The 24,266-nt window shown below is 57.1% G+C and overlaps 1 protein-coding gene across 4 annotated transcripts in view; it reads left to right on the top strand.

Moving 5' to 3' along the window:
• CABIN1 (calcineurin binding protein 1) overlaps positions 1 to 24,266 on the top strand; it is a 119,715-nt gene that overhangs the window by 77,073 nt on the left and 18,376 nt on the right. For 3 of the 4 annotated variants that reach the window (XM_058656490.1, XM_058656489.1, XM_058656492.1), the window contains exons 27-29: positions 478 to 660; positions 5,618 to 5,949; positions 15,308 to 15,421. In XM_058656490.1, the coding sequence (XP_058512473.1) occupies positions 478 to 660; positions 5,618 to 5,949; positions 15,308 to 15,421 (629 nt within the window). The remainder of the gene's footprint in view (positions 1 to 477; positions 661 to 5,617; positions 5,950 to 15,307; positions 15,422 to 24,266) is intronic. The other variant, XM_058656491.1, reaches the window with a different exon arrangement.

The following is a 24,266-nucleotide window of genomic DNA, read 5'->3' on the forward strand; positions in this document are numbered from 1 at the left end:
TGCCAGTCTCTGTGCCAGTCCACGCTTGGCCTGTAAGAGCAGGTCATTGATGTGCACACTACATTCCTTCCTCTGTTGTGTCTCCGTGGTCGAACGCTGCCTGGTGAGGGCTGCTGTGCCCCTTTCCAGCCCATCCAAAGATCAGCTGTGGTGGCAGTGTGTGCACTACCGGAGTCAGTAAATGCCACAAACCAGGTCCTTTGAGAGTCAACTCTTACAGGTTTTCCAAATATCACTGCTTGGGGAAACCCCAAGAAGGTGGCCTGTGGAAATCGGTGCCTTTGGCGAATGGCCCCGGGCCCTCCAGGACTGAATGGCTTGGCTCGGCAGTGTTAGGTTGGCTGTGTTCAAGGCCGTCGGCGCTCAGGGTAGTGCCCCGGCCAAGGAGTGGGATATACGCCTTAGGAAGGTCCGTCAGTGTTGGAGAGGATCGAGGTTCACCCTCTGGCTCTCTCTCCCTCCTCCTCCCCCCCATAGACCGCAGCCAGGACAGCACAGCCGTGGCACTCTCAGACTCCAGCTTGACCCAGGACTTCTTTAACGAGCCCGCCAGCTCCCTGGAAGGCCCTCGGAAGCCCTCCGTGGAGAAGAAGCCGCCCACTCTCAGTTCCCAGCCAGCAGCAACGGGTAAAGACCTTCAGGGGCCTGCAGAGGAAAGAGGTATGAAGACCCAGCCCGCTGAATCAGCACTACTTTGCTGTCCTGTGGCAGCCCAGGCAGAGCGGAAGACCGCGGGCTCCAGAGTGGCTTCCAACCCCGTGCCTCCACCGGCTGCCCCGAGACGGAGACCTCAGTTGGGCAAGTTACTCACCCCTCTGACCCTCCCCCCGTTCTCCCTGTAGGATGGGAGTGATCCCAGTGCCCACCCCTGGGTTGTGAGGACTAAAAGAGGCAGCCCCTGGGGGTACCCTCCTCAACCCCACCCCAAGCCAGTGCACCTCGTGTGCTCCGTGGTGTTTGTTGCCTTGATGACCCCTGCAGCCCAGCCTGGGAAACCATGACCGTGGCAACAGGTCAGCCCTATTTTTTTTCTTGGCAAAAAAGTTATTAAAAAAAAAAAAGTCTTTGGACCCAGGTGTCACAAATGTGTTTTCTTTTTAAGTCTGAATCACGTCAGGACTTTAGGAGAAATTTCCCCTTAATGGGAAGAGGGCCCTGATCTTGGCCCTGGGTCCGCCCAACTCTTCTGGGCTCCCCAGTTCCCTGTGGAAATCAGTGGGCTGAACTCCACCTCTGGGCTTGCTGGAGGACCTCAGGGGGGCCGAGGCCTTCGCGCTGCTACCCTCGGGGTGGCTGGTCTGCGTGGATTTGAAAAGCTTTCCTGGTCTGACCAGGGCCTTGTGTACAGGTGCCCACTAGCCAGTAACAACAGCAACACCCCAGGCCCACACATGCAGCTGGCCCATGCCAAGCCCTGCGTGAACTCCTTTAGTCCTCCCAACCATCCAAGAAGGAAGGCACTATGACAGTCCCATGTTACAGGCCAAGAACCTGAGGTTCAGAGAGGGTCAGGAATTTGCCCAAGGTCAGTTTGCATCTTACTCACTACTCCAGGCTGCCTTTTCAGGTGGGCCTGTGGGGTGCAAGTGCAGCTGGGGAGAACCCCCATGTCTTGGGGCCCTGCGCCAGCTCCATCAAGTCCCACACAAGCCTGAGAGCTCCCTGGCCTTGGCAGTAAGCCTCTCCCAACTCACTGCTCCCCTGCCAGCCTCCCCGGGCCAGCCTTAGACTGGAGGGAGACCAGAGCCCCTCCAGCTCGGAGGAGTTATGCCTCATAAGAACAGGGAAAAAAGCACAGAACATGAGACTCGGCAGGTAGCTTTATTGCATCTGTTCCTTGCTGAGAGGGGGGGTCACAGCCTTAGTTTCCTGCCAGCCCATTATGTGACCACAGCCAGTGTGGACATTTTGTAGCTGACATAGACACTCTATAGGAAGTCTGGACTGGGAAGGAAAGATAGAACTAACATGGTCAACACTAATGCAGCACTTCCAGTCTTAGAATGATGTGTTCTTCCAGTTGGACAAGAGAGGCCTACCATGGTAGGTCTATAACCTGCCAAGCAGTGAACCTTCACAGGTGCCATTGTGTGGTTGCTGGCCTCTTCCCTGCAGTGTAGGCAAGGACCTGATGAGGGATACGCGGAACTCAGGGCAGATTGGTGCAGCCCAGCCTGTGCAATCTTTCTAGGCTCTGAGAACATTCTGCCCCTTCCTCTTTCCATTCAGAGCAGACCAGGGGGTGGGGGGTACAGTTGGTAAAGGAAACCAGCATAGAACCGAAGGTCACCACCACAGTAGCTGGGCAGGCAGATGCAGTAGGGAATGCATACTGAACCCATGCCCAGCACACGGTGCCGGGATGGCACTGCTTCAGGCCTGACCTTGATCAGGGGCAATTTCCAGCATCCCTCTGCTGGGTTCCCAGTGGGTCAACAGAAAGCCAGGGCAGCAGAGCCCAGGCCAGCCCTACATGTGTGTCCCTGAGTATAATCCACACTCCTTACCCTCCAGGACACCCTGTGGGTGTCCCTGTCCCCAGGGTTGTATGTTAGGGAGCAGGCCCTGGTTCATGCGTTTTGTGTGTACTGTTGAGCAGCCAGGTATTCCTTGTCCAGGTCTGTCTCGGGCACTGCTGCTGAAGGGAGAAGCACAGATCTGCCGGCCGCGCCCTGCCTGGTACAAAACACAGGCTTCCTGCTCCCATGTCCACACCTGCTGAGCTCTGGCCCCTTTCCCTTCATCCTCCAGAGGATGCTTCCCCACCTGGGCTGTGTCGTCGTGCCCATGGTACATTGAACGAAAAGGCTTCCCAGAGCGTCTGTAGCTGCTGGCTGCAGCTCACCTGTGCAGGGACGGAGTTTGACAGCATCTCTTGGGCATGACGGAACAACAACATGAATTTTTTAAATAGAGAAAGAAGTTGACTCTTTTTAGCTTTTGTTTGCCTGCTTTGTTTTTATTTAGTATGATGATTTTATATTATTACTACTACTCAGAAGTTGTTAACAACCTTTGCAGTCCAGGCTGTGGATGCTGGACCTGACCCACTCCTGGTCAGGTAGAAGCCTTGCAACCATCCCCATGTTTTAACATGTAGTGGTGCTTGGTTGGTATGGAAGAGGCGGTCCAAGAGGCCGTGGCCATCTTGCCCAAGCAGCCCAACTGTCTGCTGTTTATCTGACCTTTGTAGCAGCCACCTTGGCTGGGCAAATTTTGGCTTCATTTTCTCTTATGGATCTCACCACCACATATAGCCTCCTGCAGATCACACTTCTATCAGGAAACTCCTGGGCCGTTGGTACACCTTAGCCAGAGGCTGGGCTAGACAAATGTCCAGGCCCCATGTGTGCTTGCACCAGGAACCCACCATGGAAGGCCCCCGCCGTCTTTACCCTCTGCTTCCTAGGATCTCTGTGGGCTCAGGTTGACTGTGTGGCTCCCATGTTCTGCTGGCTTTAACACATGGCCAACGGGCAAAACAAGGCAGTCCTCACGGCCAGCCTCAGCCTAGGCTGGAGCAATCAGAGCATGCACTTCACTTTTTTATGGGTTGGTGGGAGTCCTTGCTTCTTTCCCCAGCAAGGCTGGAATGGGACACCCTGGCTGGGAAGTGCCATGTGACCCTGTGGATATTTCTCATCTTCTTCTCTCTCCTAAAGCAAGGAGGAATGGGGGAGTCAGATGCCCCTGAGGGTCATGCCCAGGGGGAGAGGCCATGGCATGGCGGATAAAGCTCACCCCATCTTTCCTGGGCCCCTCAGGTCACCCAACCCCCTGAGGTTTTGACTAGATATTTAAATTCTGGCTGTTTCTTTTGTGTCTTCGGATGTGTATATTGAGCCTCTACCTGCGTTCTGTGAAATAACTGTTCTTGAATACTTTTTTAAAAAGGTTTATTATCTAAGTTTATTTATTTGAAAGCAAAGTTACAGAGACAAAGGGAGAGACAGATCTCCCATCAGCTGGTTCACTCTCCCAATGTCCACAACAGCCAGCACTAGCCCAGGCCAAAGCCAGGAGCCTGGCACTCCGTCCTGGTCTCCCGCATGGATGGCAGGAGCCCAGGTACTTTGGCCATCTACAGCTGCATTCCCAAGCACATCAGCGGGGAGCTGAGTAAGAAGTGGAGCAGCCAAGACTTGATTCAGATGGGATGCCAGCCTTGCAGGCAGCAGCTTTACCTACTGGGCCAAACTGCCACTCTTGTGTATGTCTGTGTATCTCTGAGCTCTTAGCACCTTACTTGAACCCCCAGGAGGTGGGGGCCTGTGGTATTACCCTCTTTTCTACCCCCAGGCCTGGAGCCATTGCTCAGCACTCACTGTGTGTTGTCACCCCAGGAATGCCCTGGAAAGCTACGTGGTTTTTGTAATAAGGCTCTGGTGTCCCCTGTCAGACACCAGCCATGGAGACCTAGGCAGCTTCCTGAGCTCACCTGCAGAACGAGTGGAGTATGAGGAGCAGCTAGGGCTTCCTGGGACTCAATTATTCCAGTGCCTTCCAAGGGTTGCAGAAGGGGCAGATCCCTGCTAGGCTTTCGGCTACCAGCAGAGCATAGTCGCAAAAAGTGGCTACTTGCTATGCACACAGCACCATGGTGCAGGGAGGTGCCGTGTGCAAGGGAAGGTGACAGCAGGGCCCTGCGGGGTGCAAGGCAGCGACCAAGGCCCAGATCGAGGAGAGCAGGAATCAACAAGAAGGTGCAGCAGTCAGAGAGGCAGGGACCCTGAGGGGGATGTCCCAAGCGCCTGGTGGCAGGGGGGCTGGGAGGCAAGGCCAGGCCACTGAGAGATAAATGAGGGGAGCACAGGAAGGGCTTATTCCAATGACTTCCTCAGCAAGTGGAGCAGCAACAGGCAAGCCAGTCACAAACCCACATCAGCACACTGGCACCCTGGGGACCCTAGTCCTTGCCCACCCAGTCCTGCCGCATAGGTCCCACAGGGCTGTCAGTGAGTCAACTCACAGCATGGACCACCTTCCAGATGGGTGATGCCACTCTGTCTCTCTGGCCTCCTCCAGGGGGCTGTGCAGGACCTGCCAAACTTCTGAGCACCTAAAGAGCCACAGACAGTAGCCACCTTGCTCTTGCCCTTGCCCCTTCTCCCATCCCTCCCTCCTGGGTCATACTGGTTCTCCTTGGTCAGCCTCAGGGCTGGCTCAAGGTTATTTGGCCCACTGACTGTCATGGTCCTGGGGCCCAGCCTTGGCTCTCCTGCATGGCAGGGCTCCAAGCGCCCTAAGTGGATCACGCCTGGGCATTCAGGTCCTGAGTTCATGTCAGGTGTGGGCTCTGTGGACTACACTTGCACCAGCCCCTCTCAGTGCCTGGCCTGCATGTGGCTGCGGCCTCACCTGTACACCCCAGCTGTGCCCCACTTTCAGGGCCTGGGACGTCGAGTCCAGCTTGGAAGCCCCATTCTCTATTATCTCTGGGTCCCTGTGCTGTGTGCCAGATAGAGACAGGATCCCATGGCACAAAAAGAGTAGTCCATGTGGCCACAGAGGTCTCAGCCGGTGGTGGCCACCCAAACCTTGGGTCCAGTGCCCATCTGAGCAAGGGTTCTGAGGCCTCAGCCCAGGGTGACTTTGTGTTCTTTCTCCTCGACTGTAGGGAAAACTGAGGAGTCCTTGGAGAGCACAGAAGGCTTCCGGGCCACAGAGCAAGGCAGCCAGAAGGCTGCTGCAGATCCCGCAGCCTCTGCAGGCATCCCCGTCAAGCCTCCAGCGTCTGCCCCTGCCCCGTGGGACGGGAGGAAGAGAGGAGACCCCCTGGCAGAGCCTGCCGCCTTCCCACAGGGACTGCCGGCCGGCGCAGAGGAACAGCGCCAGTTCCTCACGGAGCAGTGCATCGCCTCCTTCCGCCTGTGCCTGAGCCGCTTCCCCCAGCACTATAAGAGCCTCTACCGGCTGGCCTTCCTCTACACACACAGCAAGACCCACCGGGTGAGTCGTTGTTGCTCCTGGCAGGCGCTAGGGGCCTCGGGACCTTCTTCCTGCCTGCGCAGGCAGGCGGGCACTGTTAAAGTTGGGTGGGCAGATGGGAGCCTTGTGATGGACAGGTCTGGGGTGGCAACACACGGGAGGGCCATCCTCAGAGTGGGCCAGAGGCAACGGGGCCCTGGGTGGCAGCCAGGGATGAGGGGAGGAGCATGGTGGGACCTCTCAGGCTGGGGGATGGGCTAGGGATGAGGGCCCTTCCTAGTAAAGGTCCCACAGCAGCTGTCTTCTCACAATTGGGCTCCCTTGTTCCAGTAATTACCCACCATCTCAGGCCCCCCTCGTGTACCTCTCCCAGTTCCCCCAGGCACCCCACTGCTTGCTCCCTGCCCCCAGGCATGCCTCCCCAGGGACAGCTGCTAGGTCCGTCTCAGCTGCCCCTGCAGCCCACGGGTGGGGTGCTGACAGCCTTCCCCAGCCGTTTTTGGAAAGTAACAGCTGCACTGGCCTTCAGAGTTCCCGGGGCTGCCCAGCCAGCTCGTCCATGTGGGCGTTCAGTGTCTGTGCATGGAGTGAGGCGTGGGCAGGGACAGGGACCCCGGGGGCAGCTGTTCTTCGCCTTCAGTCTCTCCTCATTTCCCCAGGAGGTGTTGGGTAGGCAGATTGTTAGAAATACACAAAGCCAATCCTGTCGTGACCAGTCCTCCTGTAGTTATAACAGTCCTGGGCCGTGTGGAAGGAGGGAGGCCTGGAGACGTTGCTGCATCCGTAGTGAGTGCAGAATGATAGCAGGATGGAGGAAGGGGACCGTGCTGAACAGGGCCAGCAGCGCAGGGAAGAGGCCAGCCTGGACCTGCATCAGTGCCCCAGCATGGGAGGGGCGAGTCAGGACAGCCAGTGACACCGCCCTGTCAGTCAGGCTTCCCAGAAGCCCCTCCTGGTTCCCGCACTACCACTCCCCACCTTCTGTCTGTGACCTTTGAAGAAGCAGGAAGGGCCATTTGTGGGAGGTGGACAGTGGCTTGGCACTGGCTGTGTGCAGGAGCTCACTTCACAGAATGCTGCTCAGGGAGGTCCTTGCCCTGTCCCTGTGGTACTGACATGCTCATCTGGCCTGACAGAGTCCACAGAGCACCACAGGTGGAGCTGGCACGGGCAGGCCTGTGGGGGTGGGGTGGGAGGGGGCTCTCATCCAGGACTCCTGGCTCGGAGGCGAGGTGTCTGCTGGTAGTCGAGGACAGGGGGTGGTAGGCCTGCTTTGCCTGCTGCCTGCTGCTTGCCTCTTGGGCCAAAGCCCAACCTGCTCAGTGCCCGGTCTGCCCGGTCTGCACTTGGCTGCCACCTCACCTGTGTGCCCCAGGGCTCCTGTGTCCAGGCTGATTGAGCTTTAGGCCTGTCTGGGGATCATCCACTTTCTTCCTTGCGTGCCTCGGTGAAAGGGACTCTCGGAGCCACACCTGGCCTCTCTGCCATGGGTGTCCCCCTACTCTGACATGGCCGCGAGCAGCACTGTTGGCCCCTTGACCAGGACCCCGTGCTTCAAGGCTGAGCCCAGTCCCGCCCCACATGCTGTCACAGAGTGCTCCTCAGGAGCAGGTGCTAAGATGGGGTGCAGGATATTGTTAGGGATTCCACTTGTGGGAGTGGAGTGGGTCGCAAGACAATGATGAGTCCTTCAAAGTACCAAGCAGTATTAATGTTGAAATTAGGGAAACAGTGTGCGGCACATCACCATAGTCCCACCCATGCCACCCCCCAAGACCGAGCTATCCTGCCTCTGGTGTTTCCTCCCGTTGCTGTGCACATACCCTGTGGTCATGAAGCAGGGCATGTCATCTCAGGGTTACCCAGGGCCAGGCAGCCGCACTCAGGGAGGGCTCAGTTAGCCTGCTGCCACACATACACTGCTGAGGATGTCCACACTCGGAGTTTGCTCTTTGGCTCTTTCCATAGCGTTCTCTGGGTCCTCCTGGCCACTCTGTGGCAGCCTGTCAGGGTAGGTGCCCCCATTTGACAGCTGCCCCCCAGTAGTGAGGATGGAGGCCACCCTGGGTTGTCGCACTCAGCTTCCATAGAGCCTGCCGTGAGCTGTATTCCCAGGTTAGAATCTGTGGTTTCCTGGTCATGATCCCAAGAGAGCTTGCTCCCTACTTAGAGCCGCACTGCTTATCCGCAGGTGTGTGCAGGGCCACATGCACCTCAGGTGGCTTCTGGGCCACTTAGTGCACCTAGACCTTGCCTATACCCTGGACCACTGAGCTAGCTCCCACCAAATCCTCTGCATGCCTTGTCCAGAGACCTGGGATCCGGGCAGGCCGCCATCCCTGCCTGGGTTGTCAGCTTGCTGGCAGCAGTTTGTCTGCAAAGCTGGGGACCGCAACTCTCGTGGTTGCTGATTAATGCAGGCCTAACTGGCAAGCAGTGACCACTTTCCAAACACAGCTGTGTGGTAACAGATACACCCCACCATGCATTTTTGGCCATGAAGTTGCATCTGTGGGTTGGGCAGTATTATTTTCCCTATCGCTGCCTTGTGGCTCAGTGGATGACTGGAGCATCCGATGTCTGTTTCTTGAGAGGAACCCTGTCAGCATAGCCTGCTTGGCGCTGCGTGGTAGGCTCCTGGTCCCACAGGTCATTCACAAACACCCCTGGGGAGGCTCAGCTCATTTCAAAGCCCATCCAGGCTTTGCACAGCAGCCACCTGCAGGACACAGGGTACCAGTCGCTCAGCTGATGGCAGAGAACTTTTAGAGAAGGGGAAAGAACGTGGGTTTGAAGCTGCCTTGCCCTGGGTCACATCCCGGTGACAGGCACACTTAGTAGCTCAGGGCTCTTGCTGACCAGGGATGATGATATGCAGATAGAATTGTTGTGACAAGGTGGAGGTAGGGGTGCTCGGACAGGGCCATTGCCACAGTCTCATGTCTCCCATGGCTCCTTACTCCACTGCAAGGCCAGCCGAGGGCCCCTGCCTGGGACAGAGCCGCCAGGGGCTAAGAGACTCTGGAAACCTGTTCGGAGCCACGCTGCTGCTCACATCTGACTTTGCTGCTCACAAGCCACCCCAAGGAAGGCCCCACATGGCCAGGCGTGCCTCTCGGGTTCCCAAAGGCCCTCCACACCTCAGTCGGGGAAGATCACTGGTGCTGACAGCCCAGGGCCTCCTTTCCAGCTTCACTCTCCTGCCCCACTTGCAATTTCTGGGCAGCATCTTGAGCCCACTTGTGCAGGCCACGAGAGAGGGCACGTGGCATGGGGACCCCCCACCCTTACCATAGAGGCTCTGGCCTGCCCTAAGAGGCATAAGGAGGCCAGGGCATGTCCACACCACCCTGTCCTCATGCCACCTTCTGCCCTCTTGATGGGAACCAACCTTGTGGTTCCTGCTGCCTGGGGGCCAGGCCAGCACCTGCTAGGGTGGACCCTGCAGCCTAACAGTGGAGGAAAGAACAAACTTTTTTTTTTTTCTTTTTGAAAGAACAAACTTAGAGGACTTGGCCTTCCCAATTGCAAAACATCCTATAATCTATAGTAATCAAAACAATACAGAAAATATTCAGCCTTTAAAAACACAGGAAGGAAATGCTGTTAGAGGCAACACCGTGGGGCCCCTGGAGGATGTTGTCCTGAGTGAGATCAGCCGCACCATCTGATGGAGCCGCTGTAGCCTCCCAACTCAACCATCCAGAGATAGGTCTGGGCTGAGAGAAGCCAGGATCAGTCAGAAACCTGGGCAGGGAGGAGAGCAGATGTGGTGAGAGGCTTGGGGGTCATGATCCCAAGTGACAAGAGCATCATCTCTAGGTTGTGGAGGTGAAGCTCCTGTGGCCCTTGAGCATGGAATACACATGGCCTGCTGCGTAGAGCTGTGTAGCAGGTGCCAGCCAGAGGCCTGCCATGCCCCGGGGGCTCCCCCCAACTGATTCATCCAAAGAGCATTCAAGGAAGGGGCACTTTACACAGGACCCAGGAGTGCAGGAACCCATAGAGAGGAGGGATGCTGAGCCCTGGGCAGCCCCAGTTGCCACCAGAAGGGACAGACTGTTAAAGCTGTGGCCCTGCCAGTGGCTCCAGGCAGTTGGTCCGGTCGACCCAGGAGCTTGGGGCCATGTCCATGCTGGCTGGAGGGAAAGCCAGCACTGCAGTGAGGGCAGCAGGAGACCCCAGCAGGTGTGTGTGCAGGTGTCTGACTCCAGGTGTCTTCTGGTAGCACAGCAGTAGGGGTGGGGGGGAAGGGAAGAGTGAAGCCCTAGTTGCTCCATATCCGCCATCCACATCCTGCTTTTGTGCCATGACTCAGGAGGAGGTACTGTTGAGGTCACTCTATTGCATCCACAGCTGTATTTTTCATACTCTTCTTCCACCTTGAAAGTGCTAGTGTGCCTGTGCCTATGGCCCACAGGTGAGCACTACTTGTAAAACAGGGTCCTTCCTAGGCACTAGGCCATTCAAAGCAGAGTCAGTCCATGTCATGAATGGTCCTGTGTCCTGTGGGATATACAGCAGCACCCGCAGCTGTGACAGCCACAGACCTCCAGACCCGGTTGGGGGCTGCTGGTGGAGGAACGGGGAAGCAGTGACACAAGTCTCCTACAGGCAACCCCCAAACCAACATACATTTCCTTTCCCTTTTCTCCCCCTACCTCCTTTATTGTTGTCTTTTATTTATCTACCCATATTTATTTGAAAAGTGGAGAGACAAAGAGAGCATCTGAGGCAGCCAGAGAGAGAGATCAGCTATCCACTGATTTTACTCCCCCAAATACCCAAGACAGCCAGGAACTTCATCCCAGTCTTCCCCTTGCAGAACAGGAACCCAAGTACCTGAGCCAAGCCCTGCTGCCTCCCGGGCTGTGGTGTTAGCAGGCAGCTGGAGTGAGAAGTGGAGCTGGGCTTCACACACAGGCCCTCTGATGTAGGATATGAACGTCCCCTGCAGCATTCTGGCCTCTGTGCCAGGCGCCCTCCCTTCTGGTTAGCCTGCACACATATGCACACACACTCTTACTTGGTTCTCTTTCTACCTCCATGCCCTGATAAACTCCGACCACATGACTTCTGGTGACCATATAGCAGGTTGTCAGCCCTCCGCTTCTTTCAGCCCTTTATATCTGGATTTTTCCAAACATGGAAATTCCAGGGGCTTCCAGTTGTTTCCCCACAGCACCAGGGGATGAGGGCGTAGGGTCCCCCACAGGCGACAAGGAACAATTCCCTGGTGAGGCCTCCACCCACTCCCAGCTCTTTCATTTGTTGTGGAACCCATGAGTGGTGTCCCTGCCCCAGGCCACTTCCCAGGGAGTGGCCAGGGAATGACACACGGCCAGGACCTCACACCCTGGGGAGCCCTGGCCAGCAGCCAGCTGCCCCTGGGCCCCACCAGGCAGTGTGCGTGCTTGGTGTGTCTGTGTGAGGGCCTTGAAACCTGGTCTCTCTGAGCCTCACCCTCTCCCCGTGGAAGGAAGGAAGTAGCTGAATGCTGCTGTGTGCCACCGTCATTGTTGGTGGCAGAAAAAGAGCCCCCATGTGCAGTGGCGGCCGATGGTACCTGGCACTGGGTCCACCAACTTTCGCCATCTTGGGGCTGCAGGTGACCCTCGGGACCATTTTCTCATCTCCCTCCATCAGCAGGCTCTTGCAGGCCCCCACTACACTCCAGGGGTGAGTGGGCAGAGGCTGGGATTGAGTGACACCTTGAAGGCATGGACTGTCTGGCGTTGCTAGCCCTGGTAAGCCCAGTGCTAGCCGATCTGGCCTTGAGCTGATGTAGCCACCCTCTCTTGCCCTGTGCCACTTGCTCTTGCCTGTCTGTAGGGGACCCAGGGTCTTCCTTCCCCTTGCCCTAAATCAGCCCCTGCCTGCCTGCGCACCTCTGGCTGCTCCTCTGGCCTGATGTTTTCTGTCATTCTCTATACATTGCTGCTGATGTCCTTTCTGTGGTCTCCAAGTGGGCATAGCCCCCAAGCAACCACCAACGAGCAGGTCAGTCCGTGTCCCTTGCCTGTCCTCATGGGAGTGACCCAAGAGGCAGGGGCAGAGAGACAGCAAGCCCATCAGGGAGTCAGTGAAGAAGTGCCCACAGGACTCTGAAGATAGGGTCATAGCAGCCTGTGGGGAGGAGGTGGGGTAGATATGATGCCACCAAACAATGAGACCTACAGGGACCAAAGTGGAAATAGGTGAAGGGCTGTATGTGGGGCAGGGCGAGGGGAGGGGCACAATGAGCTGATCTTTGGGCAGAGGACTGAAGCCAGTGGCTGGCCCTCGCTCCAAGGGAGGTGTGAGCCCAAGGTCTTCAAGTGGAAAACTTAGAAGATGCCTCTGCCTTTTGCTGGGGAGCAGGAAGGGACACAGGAAGAGATCACCTGTGCACCCCTGGAATCTTCCCCACCACCCCTCATCAGGACCCGTCTACCCTCTGTCAGGGTGGGGTCTATGCATAAGGAGCCCTGGCAGACATGTGCTGTTGCCTGGTGTGAGTGGCTCCAGGGAGTTCCTCCCGTTCCCAAGGATTCCAGCCCATGGCATAGGGACAGGTTTGCAGGAGGCATCAGAGGACTGGCCGTAGCAGCGGCCCCAGTGGCCAGCTCCACGCCTGGCACATACTCAGCACAGGCCCCAGTGGATTTACAAGGTGCCTTGCACACCCTGCAGTGGGCAGGAGGAGCGGCCAGGCCTCCCAAGTCTCTGTGGCCACTGCCTTCTGCCTCGGGGCCTCTCTGAGCCTTGGTGTCCTCATAGGTAAAGTAGCAATCACAGGCAGTAAATGAGGACCATGGCACTGTCACTCCTCTCACTTCCATCCAGTGCAGAGCAACAGGGCAGTCTGTGTGGCAGGTACATCTTGTAGGTCAGACGCCCTGCTTCGCCTCTCACTGAGGCCCAGCAAGGGCCCAACACAGTCTCTACCACCCCTCTACTCAGCCAGCCTGGCTCCCACCACATCCCGAGCTGTGTTCCCTCAGCCTTGTCTGAGGTCTCCCATGAGCTGTCAGGACACTTTGTGCCACAGCCATCGATCGGCTCTCTTTGACTGGCAGGCCTGGGAGACGGTGAAGAAACTCTGTCTCCACTGTGTGCAGCAGCCAGGTCTGCGGGAGGCTAATTTATGATCCAGGTCGGTCCTGACAAGCCAGCACTCTGCACTCTCCACCAGCACCTCAGGCACCCTCCCTCCTGGCTGGACCCTGGCTGCCTGGGCCTGGCTGCAGTGGACCCCTCCGTCCATGTATCACCTCCTCTGGCCATCTGTGCATCAGAGGTGGGCCTCCTTTGTGGTCCACCTCCATGCTCAGATGGGCGCACCCATAATATCCAAAGTACAGGTGTCTCCCGTCCTCCACGTGCCTTTTGTGAGCATGGCTGGTTAAACCTGTGGAGATACCTGTCTGGGCTAAGCCTCAGACCTACCTCCAGAGAGAGGCAGGGTTGAGCAGAGAGGCGGCCATGCACCTGCCTCTGGCACCAGCTCTGAGCCTTTCCCTCCTGCCTGCAGCCTTAGCAGCAACCTGATCTGATTTTGGATTCTACTTCCTGTAATGAAATCCTCCAGGCACCCACCCCTTACTCCCTTACTCTGGGCACCACATGGCTTTGGCGCTTCCCTTCCTGGGGCTCTGTGGCCTGGGGGCAAATTGTGGGTGTCCAGGACCTGTAATCAGGAGACTTATGAACCAAGTGGCCCCAGGGACAAGTTCTCCAAAGCCTGGCTGATGGACATCACCAAAGGCGTGGAAATAAGCTCACTTCATCCTTTGTGGGGCATTGAAGGAAAAGTGTGTGGAGCAGAGGGGCCTCTGTGCCCTTGGTTGGGGATGACTCAAGGACCTAATGATACCCTCACTGCCTAGGGAATCCCTCCCCAGCCCCCTGCACTTACTTCTTCTCAGTGGGCTGGGAGCCTCAATGGTGCACAGCAAGAGGGCAGCCATTGGTCCCTTAGGTCCTGGGGAGGTCTGTGGGTGCTGGAGGGAATAGGACTCAGCTCCCTCACACCCCTGCTCCGCCCTGCCCTGCCCCAGTGGAATTTCCCTCTCAGGGCTCGAGGTCACCCTGCCCCTGACCTCGGCCTGTCTACGAGAGAATGGGCTTCCCGCCTGCAAGGCTAGAGAGCTGACATGCAGAGTGTCCTCTCACCCCACAGAGATAATGCTTGCCCTGCTACAACATGGAGCCTGTTCAGACCAAACCAGGCTGCCGTCCTGCAGCCACAGAGCCACCTCACCTTTAAAGGGCTGTCACCTATGACCCGTCCCTGTCAGCCCCAGAACCAGTGCCAGGCGTAACCAAAGTGTCTCTCTCCTTTGGGCTTCTGTGATGTGCCACCCAGGAGACCTTACTTGTCCCCATCCTCAAGAGGCTGTCGTTCGTGTTTGTGCCCTGCCCCCATTCAGCCACAGAGCCCTTCTCAGGGCTGTGGATCAGTCCTCAGTCCCCCTACACAGCAGCCTGGAGGCAGGCACAGCCCTCTGTGAAGATGGGAGCAGAGGCAGGCCAGCGAGGCTAGGATTTGTACCCTGCCTAACATGGTGATGTCTGAATGATCCAGGAAGGCCCACCTGACCAGCTGTGGAGCAGGTAGAGCAAGCTTGCAAGTGGAGGAAAGTGAGCAAAATTGAGGACAGCTAGTATGAGGGGCTGAGGGCCTGAGCCCAGGGCTGGGGAAGGCTAACAAGGGCCTGAGGGGACAGTAGGTTCTGTAGAACGGGTGGGGCATCCAGGCCCAGCGATGCCCTTTGCCAACACCCAACACCACCAGGCACCACACTAAAATGGAGTTGACATTTCCCCATAGGAAGACCTTATGAGAGGAGGATGCCAGCCAAGTAGCAGCTGAAGAAGGTTTCTAGAAAAGGCTAGAGTAGTGAGGCCTGAATGTAGCCTTGACCCTGCTCCATAGCCCTTCCTGTGTCTGGGCTCCACCAAGAGATAACCATTGCCCAGAGAGCACTGGACGGAGCCTGGGCCTCAGCCTGAGATCACGGAACCCAAAGTGAGGAGTCCCATGGCGTCCAGGGCAGGAACTGGCTCCTCTGAGCAGCTTTGCAGGACTGGCCAGGGTGAGTGGTTTTTTTTTTTTTTTTTTTTTTTTTTGCCAGGCCCACCCTGGGTTGTCTGAGGCCACACTCCTAAGTGAACGTGGGGGATGAAAAAAAAGAGTTCCAGAAAACACATCCCACAGTCTCGATGATCAAAGCCGCAGCCTGTGCTTCCCAGGCTGCGGGATCTATGTCTGCAGAACTGCCGCTCTTCGCAGTGGTGCACCAGTCAGTGCTGCGGGGAGGGAGGGACCGCCCGCCTCCCCCGGGGGTACACGGAACAGCCCACACACTCACTCCCAACCTACTTCTGGTTTCCTCAGAACCTCCAGTGGGCCCGCGACGTGTTGCTAGGCAGCAGTATCCCATGGCAACAGCTGCAGCACATGCCGGCACAGGGGCTCTTCTGCGAGAGGAACAAGACCAATTTCTTCAACGTGAGTACTTTGCCTTGTTGATTTCTGAAGCTGCTTGCCGCTGCTACCACTAGCACTTTTCTGTGAGGGCACAAAATCGACCTCCGGGTAGGTGTTCCCGGGGCCTCAGGTTTGCCGCCACCACCTCAGAAGACAGGCAGGGTGGTGCAGTCGAAAGCACACCAGATCCCGTGCAACTTGTGGCAAGTGATTGCCCACTCTGGGCACCAGTTCGCCATCTGTGGAGATAAGATGGGCAAGCCGGGTGTTTTGCCGAGGCCACATAGGCAGTGGCGAGAGGGGCCCCCTGCTTCCCCTGCACTGTCTCAGGCAGCAAAGAAATGGTAATTGAAGCCGGCTGTACTGGAAGATGAGCTCAGCTGATGCCAGGCTTCCTACTCCATAAAGGGTAGAAATCCACTCACCCAGGCTCCCCTACTCCCACCCCTAAGGTTCACCCCCATCGTGGCTCCCTTGCTCTGCCCTGCTCTGCTGGAAGTGACCAGTCCCTCCCCTCACTCCTGTCTACCTCTCCGTCCTCACCTGTCCACCATGCATCCCAGCACAGCCCAATCCCTGACCAGTGCCCACAGCCCCTCTGAGCTTTTCCCCTAACTGCTCGTTTTTTACACGGAGACCGGCCAAGGTTGGCCTGCACTGGAGCTAAGAAGGGGGGTCACAGGGGTGGACTAAGGCTAGTTCTCAAGGTGTGTAATAAGGCAGGACCCCACCCAGCCATCCCGAGAGCTGCCAAGTCCTAGGAATGTCTAACCCAAGACCCTTCCCCCTTCCTAAGCCATGACCTTCTCGGGGCGGGTGTGGACTCTGGGTCCTGGGAGGCCCGTGCCTGCTTCTCTCTCCCAGGTGGCATTTTATATAGACAAGTGGAAGGTCCCACCGCACAGGGAAGCACCCTGCCACCCCGCACTTCCATGCCGCAGCAGCCACTGTTCCTGTCCTGCAAGTGTCCTTGCATCTAGGGGTTCTCTACCAGCACCCCAAGGGGCCCAAACGCACAGGCTTCTGCCCCTCCACTCCACACCCTCAGAGTGTCTCAGAACCTGCTGCCTGTTGGCAGCCGCATGGTGCTGCAGTCCGCGGCCCACTGCCTGCCTCCCCATCCCTGTTGATGAGTATGTTTGTTGTTGAACAGTGCTTCCCATGTGTATATCCTGTGTCGCCTACCCAAGTTGCATTCGGCTGCCGGGCAAGCAGTAACCAAATCTTCTGCCAGGAGCAGTTGTCACACACCGTGATTTATTGGTGGCACATCAGGAGACCACAGGCAATCCTTTTCAAAACAGAGGTTCCCTGAGCAAAGGGAGGTGCGTGTGCGGGAGGGGAGGTGTTGGTCACGAACTCACACGGTGCAGCTTGGAAACACACTTGGATACATGTGGCACACTGTGTGGTCAGAGGGCCTGTTGGGCTCTACCTGGGGCAGGAGGCTGAGCATCACCATCAGGGAAAGGTTTATGTTTGGGTGTGTTCAATTGTCTCAGCTGCTGTTCATGACTGGCTGCAGCTAAATGCTTTGGGGTCAGTAGAAGTCACCAATTTTTCTGAGTTGAAGTCACTTATTTTCCCTGTCTCTCAGCCTAAAAGCCAACTCTTGATGAAATGTCATTCCTCAGCCTGGTTACCCAGGGGGAAGGTTTTCCAACTCATGTTCTGTGGGCTCCTCTCCCATGTTTGCGGGACTCCATCCACAGGATAGAATCCTAGAAGCAGGGCTCAGCGTGATAGCATAGTGGTTAAAGTCCTCACCTTGCGCACGCTGGGATCCCGTACGGTCACCGGTTCTAATCCCAGCGGTCCTGCCTCCCATCCAGCTCCCTGCCTGTGGCCTGGGAAGGCAGTCGAGGACAGCCAAAAACCTTGGGACCCTGCACCTGTGTTAGATACCCAGAGGAAGCTACGGGCTTCTGCCTTCGGATTAGCTCAGCTCCTGCCATTGTGGCCACTTGGGCAATGGACAGAAGATCTTTCTTTCTCTCCTTCTCTCTGTAAATCTGACAGTGCAATAGAAATAAATAAATCTTTTTTTTAATTATGTATTTAAAAGCAGGAGAGACAAACATTTTCCTTCTGTTGGTTTACCATCGAAATGGCTACAAGGGCCAAGACTGGCCCAGTCTGAAGCAAGGAGGTTCCTCCAGGTCTCCCATGTGGGTGAGGGACCCAAGACTTTGAGCCTTCCTCTGCTTTGCCAGGTGTATTAGCAAGGAGCTGAATTAGAAGTAGAGCAGCCAGTACTTGAACCAGCACTCATGGGACGCTCATATGGGCCCCAATGGGCCCCCACCATGCCCTTCTGAGAGGTGCTTCTGTAAGCACCTGTGCTATGTTCTTTTTCCAGGCATGTGTACAAAAACAGGTTTGGTATGAAGCTTTTTCAAATATAGCATGTACATGTGTAGGGATGTGTGTGTATACATACACACGTCATCATCAACTTTCTTGTATTTCCACCCATGCTAAGCCTTGGAGAAATTTCCATGCATCTCCTTTTATTTATTTATAAGGGAGAATGCATGGCCACAATAGCCAGGCCAGGGAAAAACCAAAACCAGGATCCAGGAGCCTGGAATTCCAGCCTGTTTTCCCATGTGGGTTCAGGGGTCCTTAGGGCACCCTCTGCCGCCCTCCCAGGCGCATCAGCAGGGAGCTGGTTTGAGGCAGAGTAGCTGGGATTGGCCCAGCACTCCATTATCAGGGGCCACCCTGGCCCTTTTCCCCGGCTGCATTCTGCTGTGTTGATATTGTGACAAGATGCTGGGCCCAGGCCACAGGGCCCTCAGGGCTTGTGTAGCACGTGTCTTCATCAAGGGCTCTGTAGGGTGCCACAGGGCATGTGGGAAGCATGAGGAGTGGTGCTCTCACTGGCAGGGTGGGTGGGTGCTATTTAGCCAGGAGAAGGCAGGACTAGAGCCAGCCCCTCTGTGGAGCTGCGGCTAAGGGACAGCAGAAGAACCTCGGCTTCCGGGTCAGCGTTCCTAGGGAACTCCTCATACCCTGGGCCTGCCGGTGGTATATGGCACAGTGGTGGGCTTGGAGATGCAGGGGAGGAAGGGAAGGAATGAACTTGGCACGTCTGAGCTGGCACCCCCAGAGTGAGAATGATTTGTGCCACCACCAGCCCTTTTCCTGTCTACTCCCCCTCCCCACCTCAGCCGTAGACAGTCCACGTCCCAGCCCCCTCCCAGCAGGCAGAGAATCAGGTCTTTGCCAAAGTAGAACCAAAGGTGTTGGACATTGCTGGTCAGGGTCTGGCCTGGGTGCCATGGCCCTTCCTGGCAGAAGGCACGTGGCTATGTGGGTCAGAGCTGGCTCCTCAGGCCATTTGGAGGCCATGAACAGCTGAGGTGGGGCATGCCAGGAGGCCCACACCAAGTTGGGGGCAGGTGGCTCCCCAGACCTCAGAGACTGAGGGCTCCCTCTGAGCAGCCAGGAGCTTCCAGGGCCCCTGCATGACTGTTTGCCTCTCTGGGCAGCCAGGCAGGCCAGAGCCAGGCTGCTTTGTCCAGGATGAACTTTTCTCCCTGTCTTGAAGTTGATTCAGAAATGTTCCCATAGTAACCAAGCCAGGGATGGCTCTCCCTCCTTCCCCAAAATGTTTGCTTATTTTAGCAGGCAGAGGGTTTTTCTTGTTCCAACCTAGTTTCCAGCCTCTTACAAAGAGACACAGGCAGCTGAGGCCGGGCCAGCGTGGCCTCCCACTTCCAAGGCTGTGCAGGGCGAGGCGGAGAGAGCCAAGCAGTGCTGCCCCCACCCCACCTGCGGCCTGCCGCCGAGCAGGGCGCTGAGGGCCTCAGCACACACTCAGTTCCATGGCATGGCTCACCCTGAGGACCGAGAGAGCCACCTGCTTGCCCATGGATCTTGCTGGGCCCTATGGGGTGGGACTGATATGGGGTGGTGGAAGCCCCATCTCAGACCTGGCCTAGCCCCTTTCTGTCCAGGGCCTGGTGCCACAGTGGGTGCCCGTGGCCACATGCTCCATCCTTCCTGGGCACTGCCACTAAAGGCTATGCTGAGTATCCCAGAGTGTGTCTGCCCACTTCCCAGCAGGTGAATGGCTTCCTGCTCCCTGGTGTTGCAAAACATGTTGCCTTTTCTGGTCTCTCTGCTTGAGTCTTCCCCAGTCAGAGGCCCAGAGGTGCTGGCCAGAACACAGGTGCTCCAAACCCGATGCTTCCATGTGTTGCCAGGTGGTTCTGCAGGGCTGGGCTGGGTTCCCTACCACCAGCCATTGCCTCTGAGAGTGACCCGTCTGTGTGGGGTGTAACAAAGAACCCCAGATGGCTTCAGTCTGGGTTTGCCAGTGCGTGGGGACACCGAGCTTTCACACGCCAGTGGCTGGTCCCCTTTTTCTGCCCAGGCTGTGCCATGCTCACTCACTCTCTGCCCTACCTGGAGGCCAGCACACAGGCCCAGGTGGCTCTGTTTGTCTCGTCTGTGTTGCTTCACTCGATGGGAGGCACAGTCACCCTGAGCCGTCTTTGTTCAGGTGTTTGTGCTCTGTGCCATCCCCAGCCCTGGAGCTTGCGTGTTCACAGAAGGCCTTGATGTGGTCTGCTGAGGAGGAAGGGCCCCCACTGGTGGGGCAGCCAGCTGGGACCCCACCAACTGCCAGCACCGGTGGGATAGGAGAGGTCTCCTAGCCCCCAGTCCTTTGGTCCCACCCACCCTCCTACAGCTGTCACCATTTGGGTGCCTCCCTCCCAGGCTTCTTGGTGAACAGATGCCTAGAGTTCAGGAGGGACGGATGCAGCTGGCTCACTTTCCAGGCTGCCTCTGCCAATGTCCCTCCTCAGAGAAGGGGCCAGACTCCCTGAGCCAGCTCCCCTGGCGCAGGTCCCAGCAGGCAGGGCGTGCCTGTGGCTGGGAGACTCCCCTGGGGTCAGCCGGAGCCTGACTTGCTCCTTTGCTCCCGCCTTCACTGTGCACTCCAGAGCCCCGGCCCAGACACTAGCCCCAAGTTCAGGGGCTCTTGCAGGCCAGCGTCAGTGAAGACCAGGGCGTGACCTACAGAGGTGGGTCAGTTCCTGGGATACCACACCTCCCTTGGCACTGGCACATCTGGGCCACCTCCCAGTTGATAAACAAGCCCAGGGGCATTGGCACCAGTGGGGTGGAGGGGAGGGGGTTCCTCGCCCACCCCTCTTATCAGGGTTGGGGAACAGCAGGATAGGAAAAGTCCCACACCTGCCCCAAGTCAGTCTCATTTCCCTCTCTCTACTCAGGACTGACTGGTTGCAACTGGTTTTGCCTCTCTCCTGCTTGTCCCTGTGCCCACACTTTGAGGAATGTGTCAGCCACTCTGTGCCAGCTGCAACATCAGCAAGGCTCATGTCCCTGTGCCCGTCTGTGAGGCTAGATGTTAGTGCCCATTTTCCAGAGGTGCCAGCAGGTAAAGGGAACTTGGTCTGTCCAAGGAGTGCGGACTGCTCTAGGTCCAGGGCAGAAGCTGAGGGTCTGCTGCTGCTTTCTGCAGGACTGGCCTGGTTGTCCCAGGCAGGAATGTTGCTGAACGGCCTACCAGCTAGAGGAGGAGGACAGGGTAGCAGGGATGGGGGCACAAAGGCATCTAGCCCCACCCTAGGAGGCCAAACTCCAACTGATCGGGTCGATAGCCTGCTGGGTTCAGGGCAGCACTGTTGGCAGTCTTGGTCACTGAGCCTGTTTGGGTGGGGTCCCGAGTGTCTGGCGAGATGGGTGGTGACCACACTCTGTGTGTGTCACATTACATCAGGGGCTGGGGCTTGCAAGGCCACCTCACCTGCAGCGCCACAGCAACTGGGTGGCCCAGGCATCTGGTGGCAGCTGCAGGGCTGACTCTGCTTAGAAGCACTCCATGGGGACCTAACCTGGTGTCTCCTCTGGGTTCCCTGGCCTGTCTGGGAGACATGGGTGCCGTCATCATCCCCACTTCCCAGATGAGGAATTCATTAGCCATAGGTTCTTATTGCCGCACAAAAGCCCCTTTCTACCCCCTGCCCCCTGGACTGCTCAGAGGCCTGTACCCACTCCTTGTCCAGCAGAGCTTACAGCCCTGTTGGCGAGTCACCGTCCAGGCACCACCAAAGCGATGGCTGCTGAGTGTGCTTCCACAGCAGCAGCAGTTGCCAGTGACCAGGGCCTGCACTTCAGACAAGGGACAGAGGCGACGGTGCGGCTCAAGGTCACACAGCTAGTAGGTGGCCGGGCTGCATCAGGGTCTGCACCCTAAGGCACGTTGTGGTTGAGAACTGGAAAGCCACATTCCTGCTTGTCTTGTCCCATTCATGGCACCTGCTGTGGGCATACAACAGGGATGGACAAAGTGCATCCATCCTTTGCCCCTCCTCCCTCCATGAACTGGGAGTCTGAGCCCGTCGATTGCTCTGACTGGGGTGTGGCCTACCATGGCCCTGGCTTGTAGAAACCACACCGTGTCCCCTCCAACTCTGACCTCCCTTTCTGGCACCTTGCCTGGCCATCTGCTGCCCTCCTGTCCCACAGGCTTTGGGCCTCCTTCAGTGCCTTCCTAAGGCCTTTGGCCTCCCCCACTGGTGTCTGTGCCCAGGGTCACTGTCCAGCCCAGCCCTGCCCAAGGCCAGCTCCTCATGGCCAATGTCAGGCTCTGCCTAAGCCATCTCTCTCTCTCACCCCCCCACACACACACCAGGGAACTCACTTTGACACACAATGTTTGTAGCCGCTAGGTCTGAATAGGACCCTTTACCCATTCCCAGGCACATGCCCTGTCACCGCAAGGTGAGGATAGCATGAGAAAGCAAGGGGGTGGTGCTACAGGACGTGCCTGACAGGCCTTGCCTCTGTGCCTGGGTGAGGTCAGAGCCAGCAGCGTCCTCAGTGGAGATGCCACAGGAGGCCGGACATGGCAGACCTACTAACCATCCCACCCAAGCATGGCCTCTGCTCTCACAGCACGGAATTCTCACGAAAAACTGTCTAGAACAGGCTGTGGCTTTTCCTCAGCCTCCATAATTCTGGTCACCACCAGCCGTGGCATCCCAGCCTTGCGGGTGGGCACTCAGGCCAGGCTGCTTCCCCTCGCCCCACACCCAGTGGCTGTGCCTGGTGGGCCACCTGCCACCACCTTGTTACCACTGTCACCGAGGTGTGCAGCAGCTGGGGGTTCCGGAAAGCCCAGTCACTTACCAGTCAAGGTCAGAACAGAGGACAAGGGGAGAACCAAAGTTGAGGAATTAGGAACCGCGTGCTTATAGTAGAGATGGCGGCAGTGGCACTATTTTTAGTGTTCGCTGAGCCGCTCTGCGGGCCAATTACACAAGCAGAGTAAACAAAAGAAACACTTCAAGTTCTCCAGGGAAAAGTCCCTCTCTGCAAAGTCTTAAAAGGTTAGCACACTTGTGTGCATTCTGAGAGGAGCCCTGATGTCTCCTTCCTCCTCCACTTTCCCAGGGCTGAGAAAGCTCTGGGAGACTCCCAGCTCACCCAGGGCAGGTGCTGAAGGCTTCTCTGTCAGGCACCTCAGTCCGGGGAGGGGCTAAGCCCACGAGGCAGCAGGTGCCTGACGATCCACGGGCAGTGAGAATAAGGGGACCGGATACACAGGCCCCGCCCTGCTCCCCATAGAACCACAGCACAGAGTCAGGAATCCCGGCCAGGCCTCCAGCCTTCACTGCTGGCCTTTTTTTTTTTTTTTTCCCTCTTTAAAACGTAATCAAATGTAAACAGCCTTTAGAACATCATCCCCTGGTGGAAAATCTTGCCTGGCCATCAGAGATTTCCATCTCCAGATGTGGATTAAAAATCATGACGATGTCAGGACCACTGGATTGAGGGAGTGGGGTGATCTGCCTCAGTCCTTAGCACTGGCAATGCCACAGAGTCGTCATGATGGGCCTGCCTGCCTGCCAGAGGCTGCCTGGCCAGCAAGAGGCAGAACTGGGCCTGAGCCCAGGCCATGTCCCGCTTGCTGGCCTCCTCCACACTAGAGTTTCTGCCCAGCCCCCCCAAGGGTGCACTGTTTATCCCTCAGAGGGACAGCAGTGTTTGTATATACATCCAGCCCTGGCCTCAGCCCCGCCCCGGCCCCCTCCACTCCCAGCTGCTCCCACTGCTGCGCAGGCCAGAGCTCACTATTTAACATTTCTGAAGAGAAGAATGTGTGTCTCAGGGCAGACTTCCTTTACCACTGCCAGGCCTGGCCCTGAGGTTTTGCTCTTGTTCCAAACATCCCTGGTGGCATGTCTGTGTGAGGCACGGACAGCCTTCTGCCCGCCCCAGGATACCGCTCCAGGCCCCCAGGCACGCCGTCTGCCGACACCGTCTGCTGGAGCAGCACACAGCCAAGGGAAGCAGCGGGCAGAAGCATGGGGCCCCAGCCGAGGCTAAGCAGAGGTGGCATCCTCCTCTTAGGAACGCCTGGGCAAGGGCAGAAAGGCCAGCGCAGGGCTACAGGCACCTGTCTGTGGACCAGACAAAAAAGACTTGGTGTGACCAGCTTGCATCTTGTTCTCTTGGCTCACAGCACCTGGCACTCCCTCCAGATGGACACTGTGGCCCCAGAACCTGGGTGAGGGCCCAGAGATGGGCATTGGAACATTGCCCATAGTAGGAAAACCTGTCCTCAGGGCAGGTGCGACTGGCTCCCAGCCTTAGCTCCATTTATTTTTATTGGAAAGGCAGATTTACAGAGAGAAGAGACAAAGATTTTCCATCTGCTGGTTCACTCCCTAAGTGGCTGCAACAGCCAGAGCTAAGCTGATTCATAGCTAGGAGTGTCTTCTGAGTCTCCTACATGGGTGCAAGGTCCAAAGGACTTGGATTATCCTCTGTCACCTTCCTAGGCCACAAGTAGAGAGCCAAATGGGAAGCAGAACAGCCAGAACAC

Source organism: Ochotona princeps, chromosome 29 (assembly GCF_030435755.1).
Source record: "Ochotona princeps isolate mOchPri1 chromosome 29, mOchPri1.hap1, whole genome shotgun sequence".
NCBI classification, from domain to species: Eukaryota; Metazoa; Chordata; class Mammalia; order Lagomorpha; family Ochotonidae; genus Ochotona; species Ochotona princeps.